This window comes from Trachypithecus francoisi, unplaced genomic scaffold, assembly GCF_009764315.1.
Source record: "Trachypithecus francoisi isolate TF-2019V2 unplaced genomic scaffold, Tfra_2.0 Contig01705, whole genome shotgun sequence".
Taxonomy (NCBI): Eukaryota; Metazoa; Chordata; class Mammalia; order Primates; family Cercopithecidae; genus Trachypithecus; species Trachypithecus francoisi.
In genome coordinates, this window is record NW_022681450.1 from 1,276,490 (window position 1) to 1,301,296 (window position 24,807).

General features: G+C 48.5%; 2 protein-coding genes across 10 annotated transcripts in view; both read right to left on the reverse strand.

Moving 5' to 3' along the window:
• HNRNPUL1 (heterogeneous nuclear ribonucleoprotein U like 1) overlaps positions 1-20,532 on the reverse strand; it is a 47,618-nt gene extending 27,086 nt beyond the window's left edge. Inside the window, exons 1-7 of one of the 7 annotated variants that reach the window (XM_033198981.1) lie at positions 20,285-20,342; positions 14,587-14,709; positions 10,092-10,245; positions 8,176-8,249; positions 6,280-6,419; positions 3,481-3,580; positions 1,112-1,224 (exon numbers count right to left, since the gene is read on the reverse strand). In XM_033198981.1, the coding sequence (XP_033054872.1) occupies positions 1,112-1,224; positions 3,481-3,580; positions 6,280-6,419; positions 8,176-8,249; positions 10,092-10,245; positions 14,587-14,704 (699 nt within the window). In that variant the 5' untranslated portion in view covers positions 14,705-14,709; positions 20,285-20,342. Of the gene's footprint in view, positions 1-1,111; positions 1,225-3,480; positions 3,581-6,279; positions 6,420-8,175; positions 8,250-10,091; positions 10,246-14,586; positions 14,710-17,743; positions 18,014-18,066; positions 18,704-20,284 lie in introns of those variants that run through there. The other 6 variants (XM_033198942.1, XM_033198949.1, XM_033198962.1 and 3 more) reach the window with 6 other exon arrangements.
• Positions 20,533-21,080: 548 nt separating this feature from the next.
• The window catches only part of AXL (AXL receptor tyrosine kinase), a 44,522-nt gene continuing 40,795 nt past the window's right edge, over positions 21,081-24,807 (reverse strand). For 2 of the 3 annotated variants that reach the window (XM_033198929.1, XM_033198919.1), the window contains one exon: positions 22,554-23,298. In XM_033198929.1, coding sequence (XP_033054820.1) covers positions 22,947-23,298 — 352 coding nt within the window. In that variant the 3' untranslated portion in view covers positions 22,554-22,946. Of the gene's footprint in view, positions 23,299-24,807 lie in introns of all 3 variants that reach the window. The other variant, XM_033198909.1, reaches the window with a different exon arrangement.

Sequence of the window (24,807 nt, forward strand, 5' to 3'; positions counted from 1 at the left end):
GTTCAAGACCAGCCTGACCAACATGGAGAAACCCCGTCTCTACTAAAACTACAAAATTAGTCAGGCATGGTGGTGCATGCCTGTAATCCCAGCTACTTAGGAGGGTGAGGCAGGAGAATAGCTTGAACCCAGGAGGCAGAGATTGTGGTGAGCCGAGATCGCACCATTGCTCTCCAGCCTGGGCAACAAGAGCGAAACTTCATCTCAAAAAAAAAAAAAAAAGAGTATGTGAGTACAAATATGAAGGAAGGCAAAAGAACAAGCCTCAGAGGATGAATCCGTCTGGGTGGTCACTTCCTCTGTGGCCTCACAGCACATTTTACAAACATCTCTTATAACTCCTAATGTTAACAGTATTAAGTCATATTTACTGAGCACTTACTGTGTGTCAGGCATTATTATAAGTGCTTTTAAAGGATTAACTTAATGACTCCATACGAAATTCTGAGGTAGGGGCAAAGATTCTTATTTAGAGGGAACTGAAAAACAAGGAGTGTAAATTGCCCAGGGCTTGAGTGGAAGAACAGAACTGGGTCCAGGGAGTCCAGCCCAGAGCTGACAGCCATATTGCACAGCATAGTGACTGCTGGCCACTGCTCTCAAAGACTGACGTATGGCAGCAGCAGCTGTTCTGTTTTGCATCATCTCTACTCTTCCAGAAGGCAGTTCATTGTAGGAAGCCTGGCTCAACCAATGTGAGATGAAGAAAGGGAGAAGTTTTAGGATAAGATGACGCCAACATGGGGCAAGAGCCAATACCACTGCCTTCAAGAGCAGACAGGCTATTTCCTAGCAATGAAAGATAAGAAATTCCTAGGTTTGTTTAGAAAATGTCACTCTGGTACCTAGGAATGGAGGAAGGCTATGCACACCTGAAGTCTGCAAACCTCTTCAGGGTGTCATCCGAAAACTTTGCACACAAGACCAGAGGAGATGGAATGACAGAATTTCCCACAAAATGACAGTAAACATTCCAGTCTGTCAAGCAGAGACAAAGAAGTATGGCGAGAGTGGCTGGATATGGGGCAGACAATGGATAGAGGTATCCTGAAAAAGAAGTCTGTAGCCCAACATCTGGTTCTGCCAACTCCCACAGGCTGCTAGCACTCACCGCAAAGCAGCCAATCACATCGTTCTCTGCAAACTTGTCTCCGTAGTTTTCAAATCGACTATTGGTGGACTTCTTCCCAGTGCCTCCATAGCCATAGGAGAAAGGCTCTTCGCCTGACGGAAGAAATAGGCAAAGGCAGGTTAAACCTGCGATGGTCATAACAGCCTCAATGGCTGTCACATACTTTTATTTTTCAAGAAAAAAAATCATTTTCTTTACTGGTTTTCTTAATCAGATGCCTTTTTAATATAGGGATGGGGAAGGGTGAAAGGAAGCCCTTCATGATGAACTTTGGAGGGCTTGATGGGTTTCGTTGTCCAGTCTGGGAATAGGAGCTCAACTGAATTACTCTGCACAGAAGGGAAATTTGAACAGAAAGGGAGGAAAGGAAGACAGGAACTAGGATGGAGGAGAATGGTATGCTGAGATGCAACCCTTCCTTGTGACACCCAATATTCAGTCCAGTCTACTCATGGTAGAAATCAGTGAAGGGGCTGGGTTTTGCTCCTGGAGACCATGAGGACTGACCCCTAGGAAAGCTACTGGATTTCCTCAGGTTACAGAATTGGGTACTGATGTGCTATGACTGAGAGATCCCAAGGGCTCTGGCTGACACCTGACCTAGAGACTCCTGGGCAGAACCCAAAGAGTATGCTGCTAGAAAAGCAGGGGCCGACAAGCATGAATACCAGGCCTGGTTCTCCTACGAACCAGCTGTGTGACCCTGGATATGGTGCTTGACCCTTCTGGGCTGTTTCCCATCCCTATCAACTGCCACTACCTACATCTCAAAACGGAGACAGAGATAAAATGAGATGACCTACGAGTCTTTTTTTTTTTTTTGTGGTAACATATCTACCTTTTTGAGGAGGTACCAATTTGTGGGGTACATGTGCAATTTTGTTACATGCACAGATTGCATAGTGGTCAAGCTTTTAGGGTATTCATCACCTAAAAAACGTACATTGTACCCATTAACCAATTTCTCATCCTCCTCCCCCTTGCTACCCCCAACACTTCTGAGCCTCCATTATCTATTAATCCACTCTCTAAGTTCACGTGAACACATTTTTTAAACAAACACTCGGCCGGGCGCGGTGGCTCAAGCCTGTAATCCCAGCACTTTGGGAGGCCGAGACGGGCGGATCACGAGGTCAGGAGATCGAGACCATCCTGGCTAACACGGTGAAACCCCGTCTCTACTAAAAATACAAAAAACTAGCTGGGCGAGGTGGCGGGCGCCTGTAGTCCCAGCTGCTCGGGAGGCTGAGGCAGGAGAATGGCGTGAACCCGGGAGGCGGAGCTTGCAGTGAGCTGAGATCCGGCCACTGCACTCCAGTCCGGGCGACAGAGCGAGACACCGCCTCAAACAAACAACAAAAAAAAAACAAACACTTACAAGTGAGAATATATCTACTTTTAAAGATTAGTCTTAAGTGGTCAGGCAATTACGGACCAGGATAATGGCTCAAGTGTTAAAACAGCAAAAATTTGCAATAAATTTAAATGAGCTACAGAAGGGGACTGGTTTAATAATGCAACTATAAAATGGAAAATTATGCAGTAGTCAAAAAGCTGTATTTATTTACAAAAATATGCCCATCATATATTAAAACAAGGCTATACAAGGTAGTCCTAGTGTGATCCAGTTTTAATATGTACAAAAAAAAAAATGTCCGGAAGACTACAAATGGAATGTTAACATTGGTTAGTTTATCTCACAAGTTTAGGAAGGATTTTCATTTTTCCCTTTCTGTATGGCCTGAATTCTTATAAGCAACATATATTATTTTCATAATTGGAACATCTGTATGATGATAAACGGAAGGCAGAAGGTATCAGAATTGGTCAGAATAATCAGTTACTTAGGACCAGAAGGTCACTGAAGTCTGGGGACGGGGACCCGCAAAATTCAAAATCTTTCAATAGGCAGCCCCTGCCCCTCTCCCAACTAGCCCTGGCCTCACTGGTCTCTGCTCCCCTTTTTCCTCTAGGTTAGGCTCTGGACAGAAAATACAGACCGAACTTAATGGAGCTTGGGAATTTATTTGCAGCTTGGTTTAAGGGCAGGAGACACTGATCCTTTTTACAGAAAGGGAATAGATTCCTAAAGAGAACTTTGGACCCTCCCCTAAAAGATGAAGGATAAGAATTGATTCTTCACAGAAAAGTTGTTTCATGACCATAGTTCTCTCAGTTGAATACAGCATGACAGAGAGAGTGGCATATACCTAATCTTTGTACCTGTTCCACTTCACCCTAGTTCTATTCTAAGTCTGACACTGGAAAGGGAAGCTTAGGAGGCTTGAGAATCCAAGGGTAGGGACAATCACTCTCTTCTCTGGACTGCATAGCTGACCCCTCCTTACCTAGCTGGGTGCTGCAGGAGTCCAGGGACCAGCCGATACGGACCACGTGGGGGTCAGGCTCTGTAGACGGAAGGTGCTTCACAGAGATTTCCTCATTGATCTAAGGAAAGAGGACAAAAGGGCTCAGGGTTGCTTCTCTGGAGGCTGTAGGTTATGAGGCAATATAGGAAGGAAGTACATCAGGCATTAAAAAAAAGCAATGGCTTTTCTTGCTGGAGAAGAAGCATTTAAGCAGCTCTGAAGAGCCTGCTGAACAGAAGCCAGGGCCTCCAAAGGGATCAGCAGAGTACAGGGCCACAGAGACAGGCATTTCAAAATACAGTTATCTTTTAGTATAAGAGACTCTCGTAACATCTGATAGAAAAGATAAACTGGTATGGTGTCTTTAGAGGGCAATCTAGAAGTCTCTGTCAAAACTGTAAATGGCTGGGGATGGTGACTCACACCTGTAATCCCAACACTTTGGGAGGCCAAGGCAGGAGGATGGCTTGAGGCCAAGAGTTAGGAACCAGCCTGGCCAACATAGCAAGACCCCATCAATACAACAACAACAAAACCCCGTAAATGCACATGTTCTATAACTCAGTATCCTACAGAAACACTAATACGTGTACAAGTATGTCTATGTATGTGTGAATGTATTTGTGTATGCAACATTCTGTGCAGCACTGGATGTGTGTGTGTGTGTGTATTTTAACATTAGAAAAAATATCAATAAGGCACTGATTATGGTATATCCATGCCACAAAATATGATGCAACAGTTAAAAAGAGGGAAGCAGGCCAGGCATGGTGGCTCACGTCTGTAATCCCAGCACGTTGGGAGGCTGAGGTGGGTGGAACACTTGAGGTCAGGAGTTTGAGACCAGCCTGGTCAACATGGCAAAACCCTGTCTTTACTAAAAATACAAAAAATTAGCCATGCGTGGTGTCGTGCACCTGTAATCCCAGCTACTCGGGAGGCTGAGGCAGGAGAATCACCTGAACCCGGGAGGCAGAGGTTGCAGTGAGCAGAGATTGTGCCACTGCATTCTAGCCTGGGTAACAAGTGAAACTCTGTCTAAATAAATAAATAAATAAATAAATACATAAATAAGGGAGCAAAGCAGTACATTGGGCTAATGTACTGCTATTGAAAAAATGTCCAAGATACAGTATTAAAAAAAAAAAAAAGGCCTTCTGACTTAATTTCGTATTAAGAGACTACTAGACTGCCGAATATCCGTATCTACCTGTGGCCTCACTGGCTTTTCAGATACACATTTCAACATCTTTGAAATCAGGATCCATCTCCAAATAAATGTGACGAGAAAGCACTGTGTAGGCTGGGTACGGTGGCTCATGCCTGTAATCCCAGCACTTTGGGAGGCCAAGGCGGGCAGATCACCTGAGGTTGGGAGTTCAAGCCCAGCCTGACCAACATGGAGAAACTCCATCTCTACTAAAAATACAAAAATTAGCTGGGCATGGTGGCACATGCCTGTAATCCCAGCTACTGGGGAAGCTGAGGCAGGAGAACTGCTTCAACCCAGGAGGCAGAGGTTGCAGTGAGCCAAGATCGTGCCACTGCACTCCAGCCTGGGAAACAAGAGTGAAACTCCATCTCAAAACAAAACAAAACAAAACAAAAAAACCAAAAAGAAAAGAAAACACTGTGTAGTTTATTTAGTTGGCAGTGTTTCTCTATGAGAGGGACATAAAATAATGTGCAACTTACATCAGTGGTGTCGTGGTCAATAAAATATAACCCTCTGTGTTTCAGTTTCTACCTCTAAAAAACTGGGGCTAACAGTACCTGTTTTTAGATGGTACTGTGAGGATTAATGGAGATAATCCATGTAAAGAGCCTGGTGCTGTATCTTGTGCATGCAAAGAGCTCTATAGCATTAGCTATCATCAGTAAGTATGGATACACAAATAGGTAAGAAATTATTAACACAGAAGTTCCCTCCAGGGAGTAGGATGGAGACTGAGAGGACATGAGAATAACCTGGGCTTTTTTTTGTTTTTAGACAGAGTCTCACTCTGTCGCCCAGGCTGGAGTGCAGTGCCATGATTTCGGCTCACTGCAACCTCCGCCTCTTGGGTTCAAGCAATTCTCTGCCTCAGCCTCCCGAACAGCTAGGATTGCAGGTGCCCACCACCATGCCCGGCTAATTTTTTGTATTTTTAGTAGAGACGGGGTTTCACCATCTTGGCCAGGTTGGTATTGAACTCCTGACCTCGTGATCCACCTGCCTCAGCCTCCCAAAGCGCTGGGATTACAGGCGTAAGCCACCGCACACAGCGAGAATAACCTGTTTTATCCTATACTCTTCTGTGCTGTCTAAACTTTTGTTAAACATGAGCATGTATCATTTTCATAAACATAACTTGACATGGAACTGTGCAGAGATGACAGCAGATGCTGGCCTAAACTGGCAGTTCTTTGCCCTGTTTTCCCTCTGGCCTCCCTTTACTAAGTGACACCTGAGTCTATTCTTTCTAGATCACTTTTCTTCCAAACAACATATTTTCTCAGTTCTACAAACATGTCATCACTACACTGGTTGACTATACAATACCTGGGTCAAGTCTCACCAAGGAAATATCTGCTTGATGAAGCAATGTATGGTTGGCCTGCTTTTCTGATATGATATTTAGCAATGATATAGTTCTCTTAAGTTCATCACAGTTTTGTCTGCTTGGACACAGTATTGCACGATCCTTTTCCAGGTGTAGCTCTGACCAAGGTGGCTGGTGTCAGGATATTACAATGGATGGACCTCTCTGACCTTCCCCTTCTCTTGTTCCTACTTACCTTCATCTCGAAGCACACACGGCCCCTTCTGACCCCATAGCTGGCACGGGCTCCTGACCACAGGTATGCAAAGCCCTCAATTGTGAGCGGATAGCCACTACTCCGATCTCGGGCCACTTTGAAGTGGAGGTCGCAGTTATCTGTGAAGGAAAAAGCCCAGTTGGCTCATGTTTTTGTTTTGTTTTTTTGAGAAGGAGTTTCGCTCTTTTTGCCCAGGCTGGAGTGCAATGGTGTGATCTTGGCTCACCCCAATCTCTGCCTCCCGGGTTCAAGCGATTCTCCTGCCTCAGCCTCCCGAGTAGCTGGGATTACAGGCATGTACCACCACACCTGACTAATTTTGTATTTTTTTTAGTAAAGACAGGGTTTCTCCACGTTGGCCAGGCTGGTCTCGAACTCCTGACCTCAGGTGATCTGCCCACCTCAGCCTCCCAAAATGCTGGGATTACAGGCGTGAGCCACAATGCCCGACCTGGTTGATGTTTTAAAGTCCTAAGAAACAGGCAGAGGGAAGTTCCCCAAGTGCTGACCAGGAGTACACAAGTGAACACATCTTGGGGGCTTAAGCCATCCTCCCACCGCAGCCTCCTGAGTAGCTGGGACTACAGGGATATGCCACCATGCCCGGGTGATTTTTATATTTTTCGTAGACAGGGTTTCGCCATGTTGCCCAGACTCAAACTAGATTTTAGAATACAAAAAGGTTGATCACCACCACCATATATTCCCACCGCCCTCTGTGCTAATTCTATCAAGTTGGGAACCAGACTTCTGTTTCCAACAGCTATATAGGGATCTGACCCTGATCCACACCTGCCACCCAGGAAACAATGCCCAGGTGCCCCATAGGCTCCTAATTCCTCTCATGGGCCTAGGATTTTCCTACTGTTGCTCTTACCCTTCTCAATATTCAAGGAGCCAGTCATGCCTCCAAGAAAGCCTTTCCTGACCATCCCTCCCATGAGGTGCTCTCCTTTCTCTGAAGGCTGACCACTGTGGTCTGTATATTTGCATTTCATCAGACGCTGCCTCATGAACCACTGCCCCCCAACACTTTTTAAACAATGTTTACCTCTACTCTGGGTAGATTTTGTCTTTGAGAGCTTGCGATATTAGAGACTATATATATCTTTATTTCTTATAAAAGCATGCAGCCAGTGCTCTATAAACATAAGCTTCTGTAGAAATAGATAAATTGCTGCTTATCTTGTGCTCTGTTGAGAAGTGCAGTATTCTCAGACCTGACTGGGCTTCTGGGTGCATATAAAAATTTAGATTCATAGGCTCTTCATTAGACTCTGACTAGGAGGTCTGAGGAAAATGACCTTTATAATAAATCCTCCAAATGCTCAGATGAGCAGTGAAGGTGAAAGCCACTTATCCAGTGGAAAGAAAGCTGAACTGGAAGACAGACAGCAGGGTGGGCCAGGTTTGTGCCTCAGAAGACACACTGGCATTGGTTTCACCAGGAACATGAGCAGCTGATGGAAACGGGAACTGGTTGTCAAAGAGTTAAGTTTCCCCAGCAGCACTCAGATTCCCTTCCTGATTAGATGACAACCTCTGTGTGTACAGGGCAGTTCAGGGTTTTCCAAATTGCTCCTATATCCACTGAGGAGTCTCCCTGAAAGTCCTCTGAGGTTATTACGGCAGAATTACTCCTTCCTGAAGAGAAGCTCAGAGAAGTAGAATGACTTGCCCAGGGTCCCACTGCTAGAGTTGGGAGTAGGTCTTCTGCCTCCAAACCAGGACTCTTGCTCCAGAGCTAAGCTGTGTCTCACATGTGGACTAACAATGTCTTTAGATGGTGCCAGGCAGGGATTCTGGTGAAGGTCAAGACACAATTTCCCCATACTGACTGTAAGGCAGAATTAGATGGGCACTCCAAAGACTTACAGGTGTCAATAGCAACAAGGGTATCATCAAAGTCATCTTCATCCTCTTCAGCAGGAGGCTGAGGAGAGCGGCCCCTGTATTAGAAACAGGGGTTAAGTCACACAAGAACAATACATGAGCACAAAGGAAAGAAAATGAATGTTCTGCTATAATCTACAAGTGGCCTCCAGACTGCTTCCTGAATCTCCATTTCTTCCCACAGAAGTGGGCAAAAGAACTCTGGAACCATACATCCTTGCAATGAGAGCAATGACCATCAACTCCTAGGGTGGAGACAGGGATTGGAGAGGGCATGCTCTGCTGAAGGGGGCATCAGAATCATTTAGGGAACTTTTTTGCTCTTTTTTTACACCCTAAGATTCTAATCCATACCCTCTGCATGTTGACAACCACTTCCACACTGATCTCTGTTACTGTTTGGAGGCTGTGGTATCTCAAAAGGGTGCTGGCGAGGAAGGGGCATGTGCAAGAGCCTAGATAAATCCCAATAATTACTATCTATCCAGGTACCAGGCTTCTTAAAATCCTACATCTGAGAGAATGTGAGATGACCCATTTTTTTCAGTGTCCTAAATTATAAACGATATTCATTTTCCTACCAAAACACTAAAAAACGGACTTAACACTGTTGGTTTCTGCTGTACAGGAATGAGGAAGAAGGGCAGAAAGGTAGAGTCTAACTAACACTCAGGGTCCTGCCTGGACAGTCTGGGTGGTCGCAGTGCACTACATGCACAGATGGGGAGCCTATGCCCATCTGGCTGCTGACTCTCCCAGCAGCAGGCTTCCCTCTGGTGGAGGGCCCCTCTGGCCTCGCCAGGCCAGGGCTAACACGGATGAGTCTCCTTCCTGAAGAGAAGCTCAGAGAAGTAGAATGACTTGCCCAGGGTCCCACTCATGAAGGAGACTTATGAGCCTCATCTCATGAGTCTGTGCTCATCACATGTTAAGTCCATTCTACAAAACTTTCCCTGCCAGCCCAGGATCAGAGTGAGTATTCTTCCTCTGCTCTCCATCAGCAAGTAGCTTCTAGGCCTCTGCTCTGTGGCAGCAGTGGAAGAACACCATACGAGGTGGGCTCCATGTCTTAACTTAAGTCATAGCCTGTGAGAGCCAGGCCCTGTCTCAGAGAGTAACAAGCTAGTTAGAAGGTGGACTCTGCCAGACAGGAATTGGAATGTGTCAGATGACTAATCCAGGTGAGCATAATGGCCATTGCTAGTTTTCATAATTGCAAAAGGCTTCAGATAGGAGCTAAAGGAAGGAAGGAGGGAAGGAAAGGACTTGGTCTGGAGGGAAAGGAAGGAAGGGCTTGTTAGGGAAGAGAAATGACCAAAGCAGAGGCTGCTCCCTCTTCTGAGCTCCTGAAACTCACCTGCATCCTGACTACTCACCTCAGAGGTTGTGGCTTACTTGTGTATGTGTCTGAGTCCCCATACTGGAACAACAGAAGGCAAAACTCACTGCCCATCTTTATGTTGCTAGTGTCCAGCCCAAGAGTGGGCACTTCGTGACAGCACTGTGAGAGTTGACTGAACGAGTGGATGAATGGGAAGAGGATGTGTGTTTGGGAGTAGTGTTAGGAAACAGATCTTTCTTTCATTACAGATATCAAGCAGCTGACTGCAGGGGCAGTAAGGCAAAGGACAGAAGAGGCAGGCTGGCATCTCACGCATGAAAAGTCTAAGATATTTACAAGTTACCCTGCAGGTAAGAAGGGAGGAACTGGGGGAAGGACCAAAAGTTTAGGAAAGCTGAATCTGGTAGTAAGCACAGGAAGGAATAGAAAGAGTGTGAAAGCAGAGGGAATCTCTCTACTCAGCCCCTCTAGGTTAGTGCAAATGTCCCCAGCAAGCACGAGGCTGTGTATATAGAGACCCACCAGAGCAAGGGTGACTGCTGCCTCATACACCCACCTCCTATCCTCTCGGTGCTCAAAGTACCCCCGTCCCCGGTTTTCTTCATAAGGCCTCTTTCGACTCTGGAATTGCTGCCTGTCTGGCTTGAGTTGAGAAGCTTCAGGCGGGAGGAAGCTGGTGGGTGCTCCTTGCTTCATCTCTGTCTTCATTTCTATTGTCAGGACAAATTCAGACGGTCAGGACACTTGTAAGCTCCCCAGCTATCACTTTTCTGGTCCCTTTTCCCTTGGGAGATGTGAGCAGGATCCTCACTACAGTGATGAAGGGCTGGGCACAGGCAGCTTGCTGAGTTCAACAGAAGCCTGCTGAGCCAACCAAGAAGGCCATACTGGGAACAAGGCTAGGATCTGAGATGCCATGACCCTACATTCTCCAATTTCTCCTCCCGAAGAACCTCTCACCTCAGTTCTTACAAAGCTTCTTCAGTCTGGCAAGGGAGGGGGAGAGGATGAATTCAACAGGGTATTGTGGTCCTGCAGCTAACTCTACGGGCTTTAGTTGCCCTACCAACAGAGGCCAGAATCACTCCGGTTAAGCCATCCCATAGGTGCAATAACCTCTTTAAATCATACCACTAACAGAAAGTCAGGATGGGATACCGTGCTGTGGACCATGGGTAAGTCCTAGTCTCAGGCAGACTCCAGGAATCAGTGCCTAACCAAGAGCAAACCATAGATGTAGGCTAGCTTAATTTCTCCCACAGCGTTAATCCCTGATGCCGAGGCTCATTCACATCTACTCATTTCTGCATTCAACCCCAGACCATTTTGGATCATTCCCCAGCTTTGGCATGTGGATCACATCACTCGGAAAAAGCTCCTGGTTCTCTAGGGCAGGGATGGTGCTCAGCCATCCTGAAGAGAGCCTCCCTGGTTCCCAGCAATAGGTTGGGCTCACACAAGGCTCCTGATGAATGTCTGTGGGTAACGGCACAGAAAATATTCTCCTGGGGCTGAATGATCCTACAAGTCTCACAGAGCCTGACACAAATCTGCAGTTTAACCTACATTCATTAAAGTTCTGAGCCACCCACAAGAAATGTCTGGGGATTTAACTTTGTGGATGAACCAGAATGGCATTAGACAAAATCAACCAGATACACTAAGAAAAGGCGCTGGGGGCCACAACACAGTAAAAGCAGCACACAACTGGGGGTCAGTCCGGGCTCCATCAGTGCTCAATAGTGGGACCCTGCTTTCCAAATAGTAAGGCACAAATGATAAGGAATGCTGCTTATTAACCAAAAGGTCTAGTCTGGGAGCAAGTTTCCTATGTTCTAGCCCCAGCTCTGACATCGGACAAGCCAACTCCTCAATCTATAAAATGGGGAGGAGAGACCAGGAGCGGTGGCTCACACCTGTAATCCCAGCACTCTGGAAGGCCGAGGCGGGCAGATCACGAGGTCAGGAGATCAAGACCATCCTGGCCAACATGGTGAAACCTCGTGTCTACTAAAAACACACAAAAAATTAGCTGGGCGTGGTGGCGGGTGCCTGTAGTTCCAACTACTCGGGAAGCTGAGGCAGGAGAATCGCTTGAACTTGGGAGGCGGAGCTTGCAGTGAGCCAAGATCGCGCCACTGCACTCCAGCCTGGGCAACAGAGCAAGATTCTGTCTCAACAAAAAAAAAAAAAAAAAAAAAAAAAGGAAAGAGAGAGTTGGCATCACGGGGAACTTTGTTCTATAAAAATATATACTTAACATGCTTGGGAAATCCTAAGTTTAAACAATACAACACAAGGTTTTTTGTCTATTTTTTATTAAAAAAAATATTTTCAGCAACACCAGCCCAAGACGACACAAGGTTTTTAAATTTATTTTAAAAAATTTTTTTTTGGAGACAGAGGCTTACTGTTGCCCAGGCTGGAATGCAGTGGTGCCATCACGGCTCACTGGAGCCTCAACTTCCTAGCTCAAGCCATCCTCCTACCTCAGCGTCAAGAGTAGCTGGGACTTGGCTGGGCTCAGTGACTCATGTCTGTAATCCCAGCACTTTGGGAGGCCGAGGCGGGCAGATCACCTGAGGTCAGGAGTTTGAGACCAGCCTGGCCAACATGGTGAAACCCCATCTCTACTAAAAATACAAAACTTAGCCAGGCGTGGTGGCAGGCACCTGAAATCTCAGCTACTCAGGAGGCTGAGGCAGGAGAATCGCTTGAATCCGAGAGGCAGAGGTTGCAGTGAGCCAAGATCGCACCATTGCACTCCAGCCTGGGGAACAAGAGTGAGACTTCGTCTCAAAAACAAACAAACAGCAACAAAAAAGAGTAGCTGGGGCCAGGCGCGGTGGCTCACACCTGTAATCCCACCCAGCACTTTGGGAGGCCGAGGCGGGCGGATCACAAGGTCAGGAGATCGAGACCATGGTGAAACCCTGTCTTACTAAAAAAAAAAAATACAAAAAATTAGCCGGGTGCAGTGGCGGGCGCCTGTAGTCCCAGCTACTCAGGAGGCTAAGGCAGGAGAATGGCGTGAACCCGGGAGGCGGAGCACGCAGTGAGCCGAGATCGCGCCACTGCACTCCAGCCTGGGCGACAGAGCAAGACTCCGTCTCAGAAAAAAAAAAAAAAAAAAAAAAAAGAGTAGCTGGGACTATAGGAATGTGCAACCACGCTCAGGTAATATTTTTATTTTTTAAAGAGACAGGGTTATGTTGCCCAGGCTGATCTTGAACTCCTATACTCAAGCAATCTTCCCAAAGTGTTGGGATTACAGGCATGTAATAGCCATCACACTCGGCCTGTTTTTATTTTTGAGGCAAGGTCTTCCTGTCGCCCAGGCTGGAGTGCAGTGCACAATCATAGCTTACTGCAGCCTCGAACTCCTGGGCTCAAGTGATCCTCCTGACTCAGTCTTCTGAGTAGCCGGGACTACAGGCATGTCACTGTGCTCAGTCAAATTTTAATTTTTTCTAAGACAACAGGGGTCTCACTATGTTGCCCAGGCTAGTCTTGGATTCCTAGGCTCAAGTGATCCTCCTGCCTTGGCCTCCTAAAGTGCTAGGATTACAAGCACGAGCCACTACGCCCTGACCTACTTTTTAGTTTTTTTTTTCCTTTGAGATAGGGTCTTGCACCGTCACTCAGGCTGGAGTGTAGTGGTGCAATCATAGCTTACTGTAGTCTCAAACTCCTGGGCTCAAGTGATCCTCCTACCTCTGTCTCCTGAGTAGCTTTAACTATAGGTGTGTGCATGTACACAGTCATAGCCATGCCTGGTTAATTTTTAAATTTTTTTGTAGAGAAGGGGTCTCACTATGTTGCCCAGTCTGGTCTGGAACTCCTGGTCTCAAATGATCCTACTACCTTGGCCTCCCAAAGAGTTGGAATTATAGGTGTGAGCCAGTGCACCTGGCTTGAGGCCTGACACAGCTGTTTTTTTTTTAAATTCAGGACTTCTCAGAGTCTTTAATGTTCTAACAAGCACAGTGAATTTCCAAGAGATGATATAGCACATGCTACATTTTCCAGACACATTTGGCTAGGGAACCCTTTTCTGAGAATCCCCTAATAATATCCCCTGGAACAATAATCTTCAGAACATGAGAAATACCAGATTAGACTTAGAAGGCTCTTTCTGGCTCCCCGATTCTAAGATCCTAAATAAGATTCAAACATTAGTCTAGGGGGTCTCAACTCTCCAGGGTCCTGAGACTAACATCTTTTTTTTTTTTTTTTGATGGAGTTTCACTCTTGTTGCCCAGACTGAGTGCAATGGCACGATCTTGGCTCACTGCAAACTCTGCCTCCCGGGTTCAAGTGATTCTCCTACCTTAGTCTCCCAAGTAGCTGGGATTACAGGTGCCCGCCACCACACCTGGCTAATTTTTGTATTTTTTTTTTGGAGACAGAGTCTCACTCTGTTGCCCAGGCTGGAGTGCAGTGGCACAATCTCCGCTCACCACAAGCTCCGCCTCCCAGGTTCTCGCCATTCTCCTGCCTCAGCCTCCCGAGTAGGTGGGACTACAGGTGGCCGCCACCACGCCCGGCTAATTTTTTGTATTTTTAGTAGAGACGGGGTTTCACCGTATTAGCCAGGATGGTCTCGATCTCCTGACCTTGTGATCCACCCACCTCGGCCTCCCAAAGTGCTGGGATTACAGGCGTGAGCCACCATGCCGGGCCTAATTTTTGTATTTTTAGTAGAGACGGGTTTCACCATGTTGGCCAGGCTGGTCTTGAACTCCGAACCTTAGGTGATCCGCCCGCCTTGGCCTCCCAAAGTACAGGGATTACAAGAGTGAGCCACCGCACCGGGCTGATACTAACATCACTTTTATACAGATACCGTGGAACCTCCCCTCTCCCAACACTTGGAAGTAGGACTGAGATCTTTCCTTTAAACAATTCTTACCAGAGTCACAAAGTCTAGATGAATTGCCCAATAAAAAAGATGCATAGTTTCTCTGGGAAGACACACTCTAAGCAGAGGGTAAAGGCTCCACGTAGATTCTGTTTCCATCCAAAGAGATGAACCATGTGTATTTTCCTACCTGGGCGATAGACCTGCTGCTGCTCCATTTCCAGTGGTCTCCTCTCGTAGCCGGACTCGTTTTCTTGTTTGATGACTTGGGTATCATAAAATTGGTTCTGCCTGGTAATATTGTCCATGGCATCTTAAAACAAAATAAAAAATGGCCAATTAGAGGGGCGGTTCATGGAGAACCCTGGACCAAATGGTCCAGAAGGCATCTGCGGGCCCAGGAGCTCAACTTAAGAGTGGTAAGAATAACAATATTAACTATTCATGGAGTGCATACTATATTCCAGAGCCTGGGATATGGCTGAAGACAAACTTGCCCCACTGAAGCCTTCAGTTTAGGGAGACAGACAAATCTTAAAACAAATACATGCAAAAATTTAATATGATTGTGTTGAAGGCTACAAAGTAGTCAGGAGCTAAGAAAGGGACCTGGAAAATAACAGATAAGCCTTGACTCAAATGATACATAGGTGATGACTCAGTGATGAGAATGGAGAATGTTACTGGGGTTGGGATAACACATGTGAAATCTCAGAGGTGGAACTAAAACCAGAAATTCCCTCAAGAACCTTGCCGCCTAACCCAGAGAGAACTTTAGAAAGCTAGGATGGGCAGCATACAGGCTCTCCTCCCCAGGGGCTAGCTCTCAGTTAGGGCCCCAAGGGCCCTACTATTGGCTATGCCAGGAGCCCTGAGGCAGAACCAAAGGGAAGGAGAGACTATTCTGCCACTTGCTAACTTGACTGGATACCTTCTCAGAGGATAAATACATCTGGGCACAAACCAGGTGCAGCCCAAAGGGAGGAAAGTCACAGGTCACATGGTTTGCTATGGGTTTGTTTACCAGGGTTGAAGGAGGGCTTAAGGAAGGCATGAAGGGGGCTCAAAGGACTTTGTTGTAGCAAGTAACGGAGAGAGGAAGAAATAGCATTATCTCCTTAATTGGAACACAGGGCCCTTTCAAACTATTCTGCTGCTTCCAGGCTCCAAGCGCAGTACTCTGCTTCCCACAAAGCCTCTTTTCCTGAGCATCTCTCCTGTGTCCACAGAGGCAGCCTCTCCTGGAGAGGCTATGATTCTAGGGTTCTTCTCCACTTCCTAAAACATCCCCCTTCTAATAAAAGGCAGGCCCAGTGTTAAGCCCCTCACACATGCGATTTCATTCATAACACCCCCCAGGGGCTAGAGCGGCTGTGAACACACTATTTGTTGATTAACTCCATTTTACACGCAAGGAAACCAGGCTCACAGAGGTGAAGTGACTTGCCAATATCTTTAAGCCAGATTTGAAACGAAGTCTGAGTCTAGAATCTACACTCCAAAGCACCTAATTCGCTTTCCTCTCAGAGACGACTCTCTGGCCAGACCACCAGGTGACTACTACCCCACTACCCTTTCTTGCTAGGCATTCCTGCCACGGTCCCTCCTGCTCTAGACACACAAACAGGCCCACTCCTTTCTTCACAAGTCTCTGCAATGGGAAGTCCTCTTTCCAGCACCTGGGTCCTGGATAATCCCTAGGCCACCGCCTATCCCAAATCCACACTCGCGTTATCTCCCTCCAGGAAACTCTCTCTTATGAACAAGTATCCAGTGCCGATCCCAAATCTTGTCTCCTCTGTTACCTCATTTCTGTCCTCATTCCCTTAGCCCCAAGTCCCATGGTGCCCTCTTTTCAGAAAAACTCCACAAACTCTTATGCCAGAATCCCTTCTGCTTACTCCTTAATTTTTCCAGTCCCCCCATTTCCCAGTCCTACTAGAAAGCTGCCCTGAGGCCTGGTGCAGTGATTCACGTCTGTAATCCCAGCACTTCAGGAGGCTGAGGTGAGCAGATCACTTGAACCCAGGAGTTCAAGACCAGCCTGGGCAATATAGCGAGACCCCATCCGTATTTTAAAAAAAGAGAAGAAAGCAAGCTGCTTTTCCTTTTTTGCGACGAAGTTTCACTCTTGTTGCCCAGGCTGGAGTGCAATGACATAATCTCGGCTGACCACAACCTCCTCATCCCAGGTTCAAGCGATTCTCCTGCCTCAGCCTCCCAAGTAGCTGGGACTACAGGTGCCCACCACCACGCCCAGCTAATTTTTGTAATTTTAGTAGAGACGGGTGACGGGGTTTCACTATGTTAACCACCCAGCCCGAAAGTTGCTTTTTTCTAACTGAAGATTCACTCCGTCCTATACCAGGGTTTCCTCTCCTCAGACAACCGCAGATCTACCCGAACTCATTCCCAGAGTCACACCTCCTGGCTGATGCAGAGTTCTGTGCTGCTCGCTGAAGGCCCCCACTCCCTGGGGAGACAAATAACTGCTTCTGGGAATTGCCGATATCTCTTGGAGATGCTCAGGTCCAGAAACATTCCCCACACTCCACTCTGAGGCCTCCAGTGAAGTCAACAGGTTTTCTTTCTCTTTGCTCCCTACAGCCTCCCCCCTCCCCATATTCGCTAAGCCAGATACATACTCCTTCTGTGCTGGACACAGGATCCTCTGTCTCCCGGCACATATTTCATCCACTTGGAATGTTACCAACTCATCTGCCCCCATCCCACCCGCAGCTACCCCGTTCTCCAAAAAGCCCACAGTTAGCTCTAGACCATTCAGCAGCAGCCTCAGAATTATTTGTCCTCAGTCTTCTTAGCTCTAGACCCCCAGATCCTTTGTCGAGGGAAAAATCCTCTCCCCATCCAGCCTCTGGACACCAGGGCTCCCTACACCTCTTCTAGAAGCCAACCAGAAAGTCCCCAGATCTCCCAGCCCCAAATGTCCAGGCTGTGCCTGCTTCAAGGGTGGCCTTCCAGCCCCGGAAGAGAGATGGGGGTGCCCCCTTGCTCAATCTCCCGCAGCCCCTAAATGCTCACCAGCCAAACTCCAAAGCACTGAGTCCATTAGACCCTCCCCAGCCACAGACACCAGCGCCTCCACCTCACCCACCCACCCCCGAACCAAATAGGAGAACTCCCAGGATCGCATCCAGCGGCATACTCCAGGATTCTGCTTCCTCAAAACTCTCGCAGCCCCGCACACCTGGACATTCTTTCCCCACCCTGGAAACCCGGCTCCCCACCCCCCAGCCCACACGCTGGGCTGGCAAGGCCGCCAAGCCCAAGGAGCTCCGAACCCCAGGATCCCCATTTTCGAGACCCTCCCAACCCAAATGGAAAACCTCTTGTTCTTCCGACTCTCTTCGGCTCCAGAAACCAGTTTCCGGTCTCCGATCCCTACGGTAAGGAATCCTCCCCGCCACCCCCGTCCCTCACCTCCGAAACCCAGAAGCCCCTCCCCCAGTGTCCCCCCTGCACCGAGTGTCTGGATCCACCCTCCGGTCGTGCCGGGGCCCTTGTCCCCAGATCCTTTTCGGCGGCAGGTAGCGGGATCCCCCGATCCTCAGGTCGTCTCCCCGACCTCAGGCGCTGGACTCCCGCGTCCCACAGCCCTTTCCTCGGCCCAGGCTCCGGGCTCCCCGGCCCCCGCCCCGCGCACTCTCACAATGTCCGTCCGGCCCCGAGTAGCCGCCGGGCTCCGCGTGCGGCTGCAGCCCGGGCGGCGGTGGCTGCGCGGTCCCCTCCAGCTCGGAGCCCCCCTCGGTCTCGACCTCCTCGTTGATGTGCCCGGGTCGCCCCGGTTCGTCGTCGGCCTCGAGCTCCCGCTCGTCGTCAGGCTCCTCGGCCTCCAACGCCGCCTGCAGCCGCTCAGCAAGCTCGGCCTTGAGGCCTCGAGTGTCCAGGCCGCGGCGCTGCAGCTCCTCGCGAAGTTCGTTCACCTTCAGACGGCGCACATCCATGGCCCGGGCCCCCGGGGTGGCCCCCGAGCCCGGCCCGGCCTCCCAGGGCTCTGTCCCCCTTAAACCTTTCCTGTCAGGAGGCGAAGGGGGAAAGGGGGGGGGCCCACTCCAATGGCGGCGGCGGCTCAAAATGGCCGCCGCCACCGCCTCCCCCTTCACCTGTGCCTCGTCCGATGTAATACGAGTGCCATTGGTCAGTGCATGGGGCAACGGGCGCGGGCCCGGAGAGCTAGCCAATCAGAGTGCGGTTTTCAAAACAACGGCAACGAGAAGGCCTAGGAGCTACCGGGTAGGAAGCCTTGGCCTACGTCGAAGCCGAGGCCGGAGCGGAGGGCGGGAAAAGGCAGGAGGCGGAGCGTGCGCTGATTGGGTAGCTCTCGCGCGCCGGCTGCAATAAAGCCCAATGAAAATAAGGGAGTAACGCTTTGGACCAATCAGTGGTGAGATCTCAGAATGAGCGTCCGACGGCCTTTCCTGCGCAGTCCTTTCATCAAACTAAGTGTCTCTGTAACACACATTCCGATTGGTGTACATCTCCCGCCCCTTGAGGAGTCCGAGCGGGTAAAACCACTAGAACCAATCAAATGGAGGGTCGTCAGAAACCCCTCCTTCCTGTTGCCTTTAAGAAACCGGAAAGAAATGAATTCACCAGGGGCCCGCCCCTTGCCGTTAGGGCGGTTTCAAAACAATCTGCCCACCAATCGCAGTTATTGTCTTAGCTCACTAAAGCGTAGAGATGGCTCGTTTTAGGAAAAGTGCCCCAGATTGGCCGTGCTTCAGAGGACTGCCTCACAAATTTCGTTGTAGGAGGAGGTATACGAAATACAGATTAAGTGGATATACAGTTCGTCATCTGGAAGGAACCCAGTTGCCTTTAGTAAAAGCAAAATTTTGACTTTAGAGAGTCCCGAAGGTTTGGCTATAGAGACTAGACTAACAACGGGAGGCTAGTTGTAAAGGACACGGCCTCCCCTTCCCTTGGGTAGTCCGCGGCCGCCTTGCTCTATGGTCGGTGCCTGACGTGGAACGGGCGCTCTGCACGCGACCATAGAGCCTTCCCCTTCCGAAAGACATCCAGAAGTTCATCGACCGCCCTCTCCAATCCTCTAATCGGCTGTTCCCGTAAATCGGGCTGTCTGGCGTCTGTATTGACAAGCTCAAACCCACGGATCCGTTTCAAACCCACGGATCCGTCATTAACCTTCGCGCTCATGAATACAAAAGCCACAGAGCTTCCCTGCGTCTAATGCTGCACCACCTGTCGCCTCTAACTCAGAAAACAAAACTCGAGTAAGACGCAATCGGGATACATGATGCAGACGCCCACTGCCTCCTGAGCCACACGTTAAGCCCGCAGAAGCCACACACCATTTCTACTTAGACAAAGGCACACCCCGCAGACGTAAACAAACAGGCGTGCGTCAGATCAGACGCATCCAGTTCTTTTTTTTGTTTTTTTTTTGGGGGGGACGGAGTCTCGCTCTTGTTGTCCAGGCTGGAGTGCAGGGCCTCGATCTCAGCTCACCGCAACCTCCGCCTCCCGTGTTCAAGCGATTCTCCTGCCTCAGCCTTCCGAGTAGCTGGGATTACAGGTCCCCACCACCGCGCCCGGCTAATTTTTGTATTTTTAGTAGAGAGGGGTTTCACCATGTCGGCCAGACTGGTCTCGAACTCCTGACCTCAAGTGATCCGCCCGCCTCGGCTTCCCAAAGTGCTGGGATTACAGGCGTGAGCCACCGCGCCCTGCCCCAATTCTGATCTGCTTTGGGTAAGGTACCCAGCTGCAGTGTAGAGGTGCCCACTACGGTCCGCAGAGGCAGGCGGCATCGAATGATAAAGATAACACAGGATAGTTGCACTACAAGCGAACACTACAGCAACCCAGACACACAGCACCCACTCAGCAGCGGGACAGACACTCACGTGGGCCCAGAGGTTCCAGTCCAGACACCCCGCCCCTCGCCCACGTCCGACTTCCTCTCTCTCTCCTCCCAGCTTCCCACAATGATTTGTTCTAAAAAAGTTTGTGGCCCGGATTGAACTGTCCCCGGTTCTCAGGAGTCGCCACTGGAGGGCGTCCGGGCGCTGCCAAGGGTTTCTCCATTTGCTGCCGGCCACACCCGCGAACGCCCGCTCGCGAGTGCGTGCCAGACACGGTGGGTTGGTCTTGGCTGGAGGCCCCTTGTGGATGGTGATGGTCAAAGGTGTTCTGTGCCTGTGTTTCTATGTCAGTCTGAACGTTCGGGGCTGTGAGTACCTGTTGTAATCTCCATGTCTCTTGAGTATTTGTGTCACTTGACTCTGGGTCTGTCTCTTCCTATTGGTGACAGGTATCTGCCTGAGCATGTTTGTAAATATGTTTGTGTCTGTGTAATTCTGTGTATCTGTGTTACTCTGTGCATCTGAATTTCAGTCTTTGTATTTGTGACCAGGTCCTCCCGGGTGTGTCCATTAATTCATGTGTCTGTTACTTTGCGGGGGGACAGGTGTGTGTGTGTCTGTGATGCTGGATCTGTATGCCAGTTCCTCACTGGGCGTTTCTGAGAGCCTGTGCCTCTGCTTGTGTGTCTTTTTGTCTATCTGTATGTTCATTTCTACCCTCTTTAGTGAGGAGAGAATTCCAAGACCCCACCAAGCCTTCTTTTTTCTGATGCGGGAAACTGAATTGCCAGGGAATGGGGCCACATCACAGCTAAAAGGAGACAAGAGGAGACAAAAGCTCATTGATATACAAAGTTTTATGTGACCTGAGCCCCTCTGAAGGCACCAGAGTCCACACTCTATACTCAGAAGATGAGGGATTGGCTCAGGGGGGCAACATAACCCGGAAGGTGGGAGATCGTCCATCCCCTGCGGGAAAGGAGGCATCCCTAATGCATTGCACAGGCTTGAAGGGGGCACACCCCCACAGGAGGGGAGGAGGAAGCAATGATGGCTAAAAAGGAGAGGGGCATCCCAAAGAATACTACAGTATAGGGTTAGAACCTTGGAATTGCACCTAATAATCTAAACCTGTGGACCTTTAGACTCTTAGAAACTTAGAACATTTGAGCCTTAGAACTACAGTGCCTAGAACTGTAAGATTTTAGAAATGTGGATTCTTGGACGCTTAACCATGGTCCTAGAGAGGCAGAATGCAGCAAAGAACCTAAAGGTGTCCAACATTAGAAATGATTAGAACTTGGTGTCTAGTTAGTCACAACTGAGTGTGAGAGTCTTATAACTTAGATGCTTAGGATCCAGAATCTTGGACCAATGGAATCTAAAGTGCCTTGAAACAGAACAAACCATTAGAATCTTATTTAATTGTCTAGAATCTTGGAGCATCTGATCTAGAATCTTAGACACAGAGAATCTAAGATCTTAGAGTAAGTCTTAGAATATCACATCGTAGAACATTGGACCTTAGAAACTCCATCTTTAGACTCTTAAAACTTTTGAATTGCAGATTCTAGAGCTTTTGACCCTTAGGATGTAGGATCTTATACAAGATAATCTATTATCATAAAGCCTCAAAAACTATAATTGATCATCATTAGAATCTTAGAACTTGAGAAGATAAAATTTTGAAGGCTTATGGTCTAGAGTCTTACAGCCAGAGTATCTAGACTCTCAGAGCCTTAAAACATCATATTTTAGATACTAGGCCTTAGAACCTCCATGTCTAGAATTAAAGAATCTTTAGAATCTAGAATCTTACATTCTAAGGACTCTGAACCCTAGAAAAATAAAAATCTAGAATCATAGAGCCTTAGATCCTAAAATCAGAATCTTAGAGCTTTAAAACCTAAAACCTTGAGGCCTTATCAAAAATATTAGAACCAGAAAATCTAAAACCACAGAATCTCAGAGCCTTAGAATAGTAGGTCTTAAGGTTGAGTGCAGTGGCTCATGCCTGTAATCCCAGCACTTTGGGAGGCTGAGGTGGGTGGATCACTTGAGGTCAGGAGTTTTAGACCAACCTGGCCAGCATGGTGAAACCCTGTCTCTGCTTAAAATACAAAAATGAGCCAGGTGTGGTGGTGGGTGCCTGTAATCCCAGCTACTTGGGAGGCCAAGGCAGGAAAATCATTTGAACTTGGTAGGTGGAGGTTGCAGTGAGGCAAGATTGCATCACTACACTCCAGCCTGGGTGACAGAGTGAGACTGTATCTCAAAAAAAAAAAAAAAAAGAAAAAAGAAAAGAAAAAAGTAGGCCTTAAAACCTTAGCATTTTAATGGAATTAGAGACTTTGGAATTTCAGGTCCTTAGAACCAAAGACTCATAGCATCTTTGAAACCTAGAACCTTTGAATCTAGACTCTTTGAACCTTAGACTCTAGAGTCTTGGAATGTTAATACCTGGGAGGACTTCACATATTGCAATCCAACCCCTTCCTTTTACAGATGGTGATGCTACTGCTTTCAAGGTGATGCTACTGTACAGAGAAGGGGAGGGACCTGTCTGGGATGGAGGTGGGATAGGTAGGAAGATAGGGCTTCAGGTGGGGATAAGGCCTGGGGTGGGAAAGTGGGGAGGTGGAGTTTCCCCCAGTGGCAGTGCCTAGCTTGGATCCTGAGAGGGAGTCCCAGGTGGAGGGTTGTCTCAGGCGCCGTCCTCCTGCCCTGGGGCTGCTGGGGAGCCCCTATCAGCAGGCTGAGCAGGGCTAGGGGTTGTGGAAGGGCAGAGGACATAGCGTCCAGCAGGATGGACCTCAGCCGAAGTGAGGCAGCTACAGGAATCCTTAGGGTCTGGCTGGGTTGGGGGGTCAGCTCCTCCAGCAGCTCCAGGGGGTTCAGGATAACCTCCACCCTCATCCATGTTGACATAGAGGATTTCGTCAGGCTCCTGGGCAGGAGGCAAGGCCTTCAGTGTGTTCTCCAAATCTTCCCGCAGCTCTGTAAAACTTGGCCGGTCCTGGGGATTTAGCTCCCAGCACCGCGACATCAAGGCATACCTAGGGCAGCAAAACGAGGGTTGGGAGATTGAGCAGGAACTCAGAAGAGGGGCATTCTGGGAGCCTGGGGACATTTTAGGACACTCAGGGGACTGGGGGCATTTTAGGGGACTGGAGGGAGCCTCAGCAGTTTGAAGCCATCTATGGAGATTTGGGAATTCCCAAGAGTTTCTGAGTTGGGTCCTGGGAGACTCAGGAGCTGGGAAGGGTCTTGGGAAACCTGTCTGGGTATGGAGTAGTATTCTGATGAGGGTTTGCTAGAACAGACCTTCCCAGCTCCCCTGAACAGACTTGCATCAAAGCCTGGCTATGCCTCTTACAAGCTGTACTGGTTTAAAATAGATCCATAAATTCTTTGACCCTCCTCCCTGCAAAAGATGGAGAATAAATCGTCTCCTCTTGAGCATAGGCAGGACTTCATGACTTGCTTCTGATTTGGCAGAAGCAATGGCGTGTGTGACTTCTGAGACTAGGTCATAAAAGGTATGCGGCTTCCTCACACTTTGTCTTGCCATGTTGTGAGTAAGATCAAGCAGTGCCACAAAGGGGTCCACCTGGCAACGAACTGAAGCCCCCTGCCACAGCCATGTGAGTAAGCCACCTTGAAAGCAATCTTCCAGTCCCAAGCTTCAGATGACTGCAGCCCCCAATGATATCTTTGTAACTTCATTAGAGATCCTGAACCAAAATCACTCTGATAAGCTGTTCCCAATATCCAACTTTCAGAAACCATGTGAGATAATAAATGTTTGTTGTTTTAAACTACTCGATTTGGGGATATAGATAATAAACACACCAGCTGTGCAACCTTTGACAAATAAATCACCCTCCCAGACTGGGCACAGTGACTCACGCCTGTAATCCCAGCACTTTGGGAGGCTGGGGTGGGTGGATGATGAGGTAAGGATATCAAGACAATCCTGACTAATGCAGTGAAATCCCATCTCTACTAAAAATACAAAAAAAAAAAAAAAAATTAGCTGGGCGTGGTGGCACGTGCCTGTAGTCCCAGCTACTTAGGAGGCTGAGGCAAGAGAATCGCTTGAACCTGGGAGATTGCAGTGAGCCAAGATCAAGCCATTGCACTCCAGCCTGGGCGACAGAGCGAGACTTCCATAAATAAATAAAAATAAATTACCCTCCCTGTAGGACTGGGTTTTCTCATCTGCAAAGTGGGAATCGTAATGATACCTCTCTACACCATATGGCTGTGGTAAAGACCAAATGATCTAACACATGCCAGGCACCTAAAACAGTGCCTTCTAGTCAGTTCAATAAAAGTATTAACTGTTGGCCGGGCGCGGTGGCTCAAGCCTGTAATCCCAGCACTTTGGGAGGCTGAGGCGGGCGGATCACGAGGTCAGGAGATCGAGACCATCCTGGCTAACATGGTGAAACCCCACCTGTACTAAAAAATACAAAAAACTAGCCGGGCGAGGTGGCGGGCGCCTGTAGTCCCAGCTACTCAGGAGGCTGAGGCAGGAGAATGGCGTAAACCCGGAAGGCGGA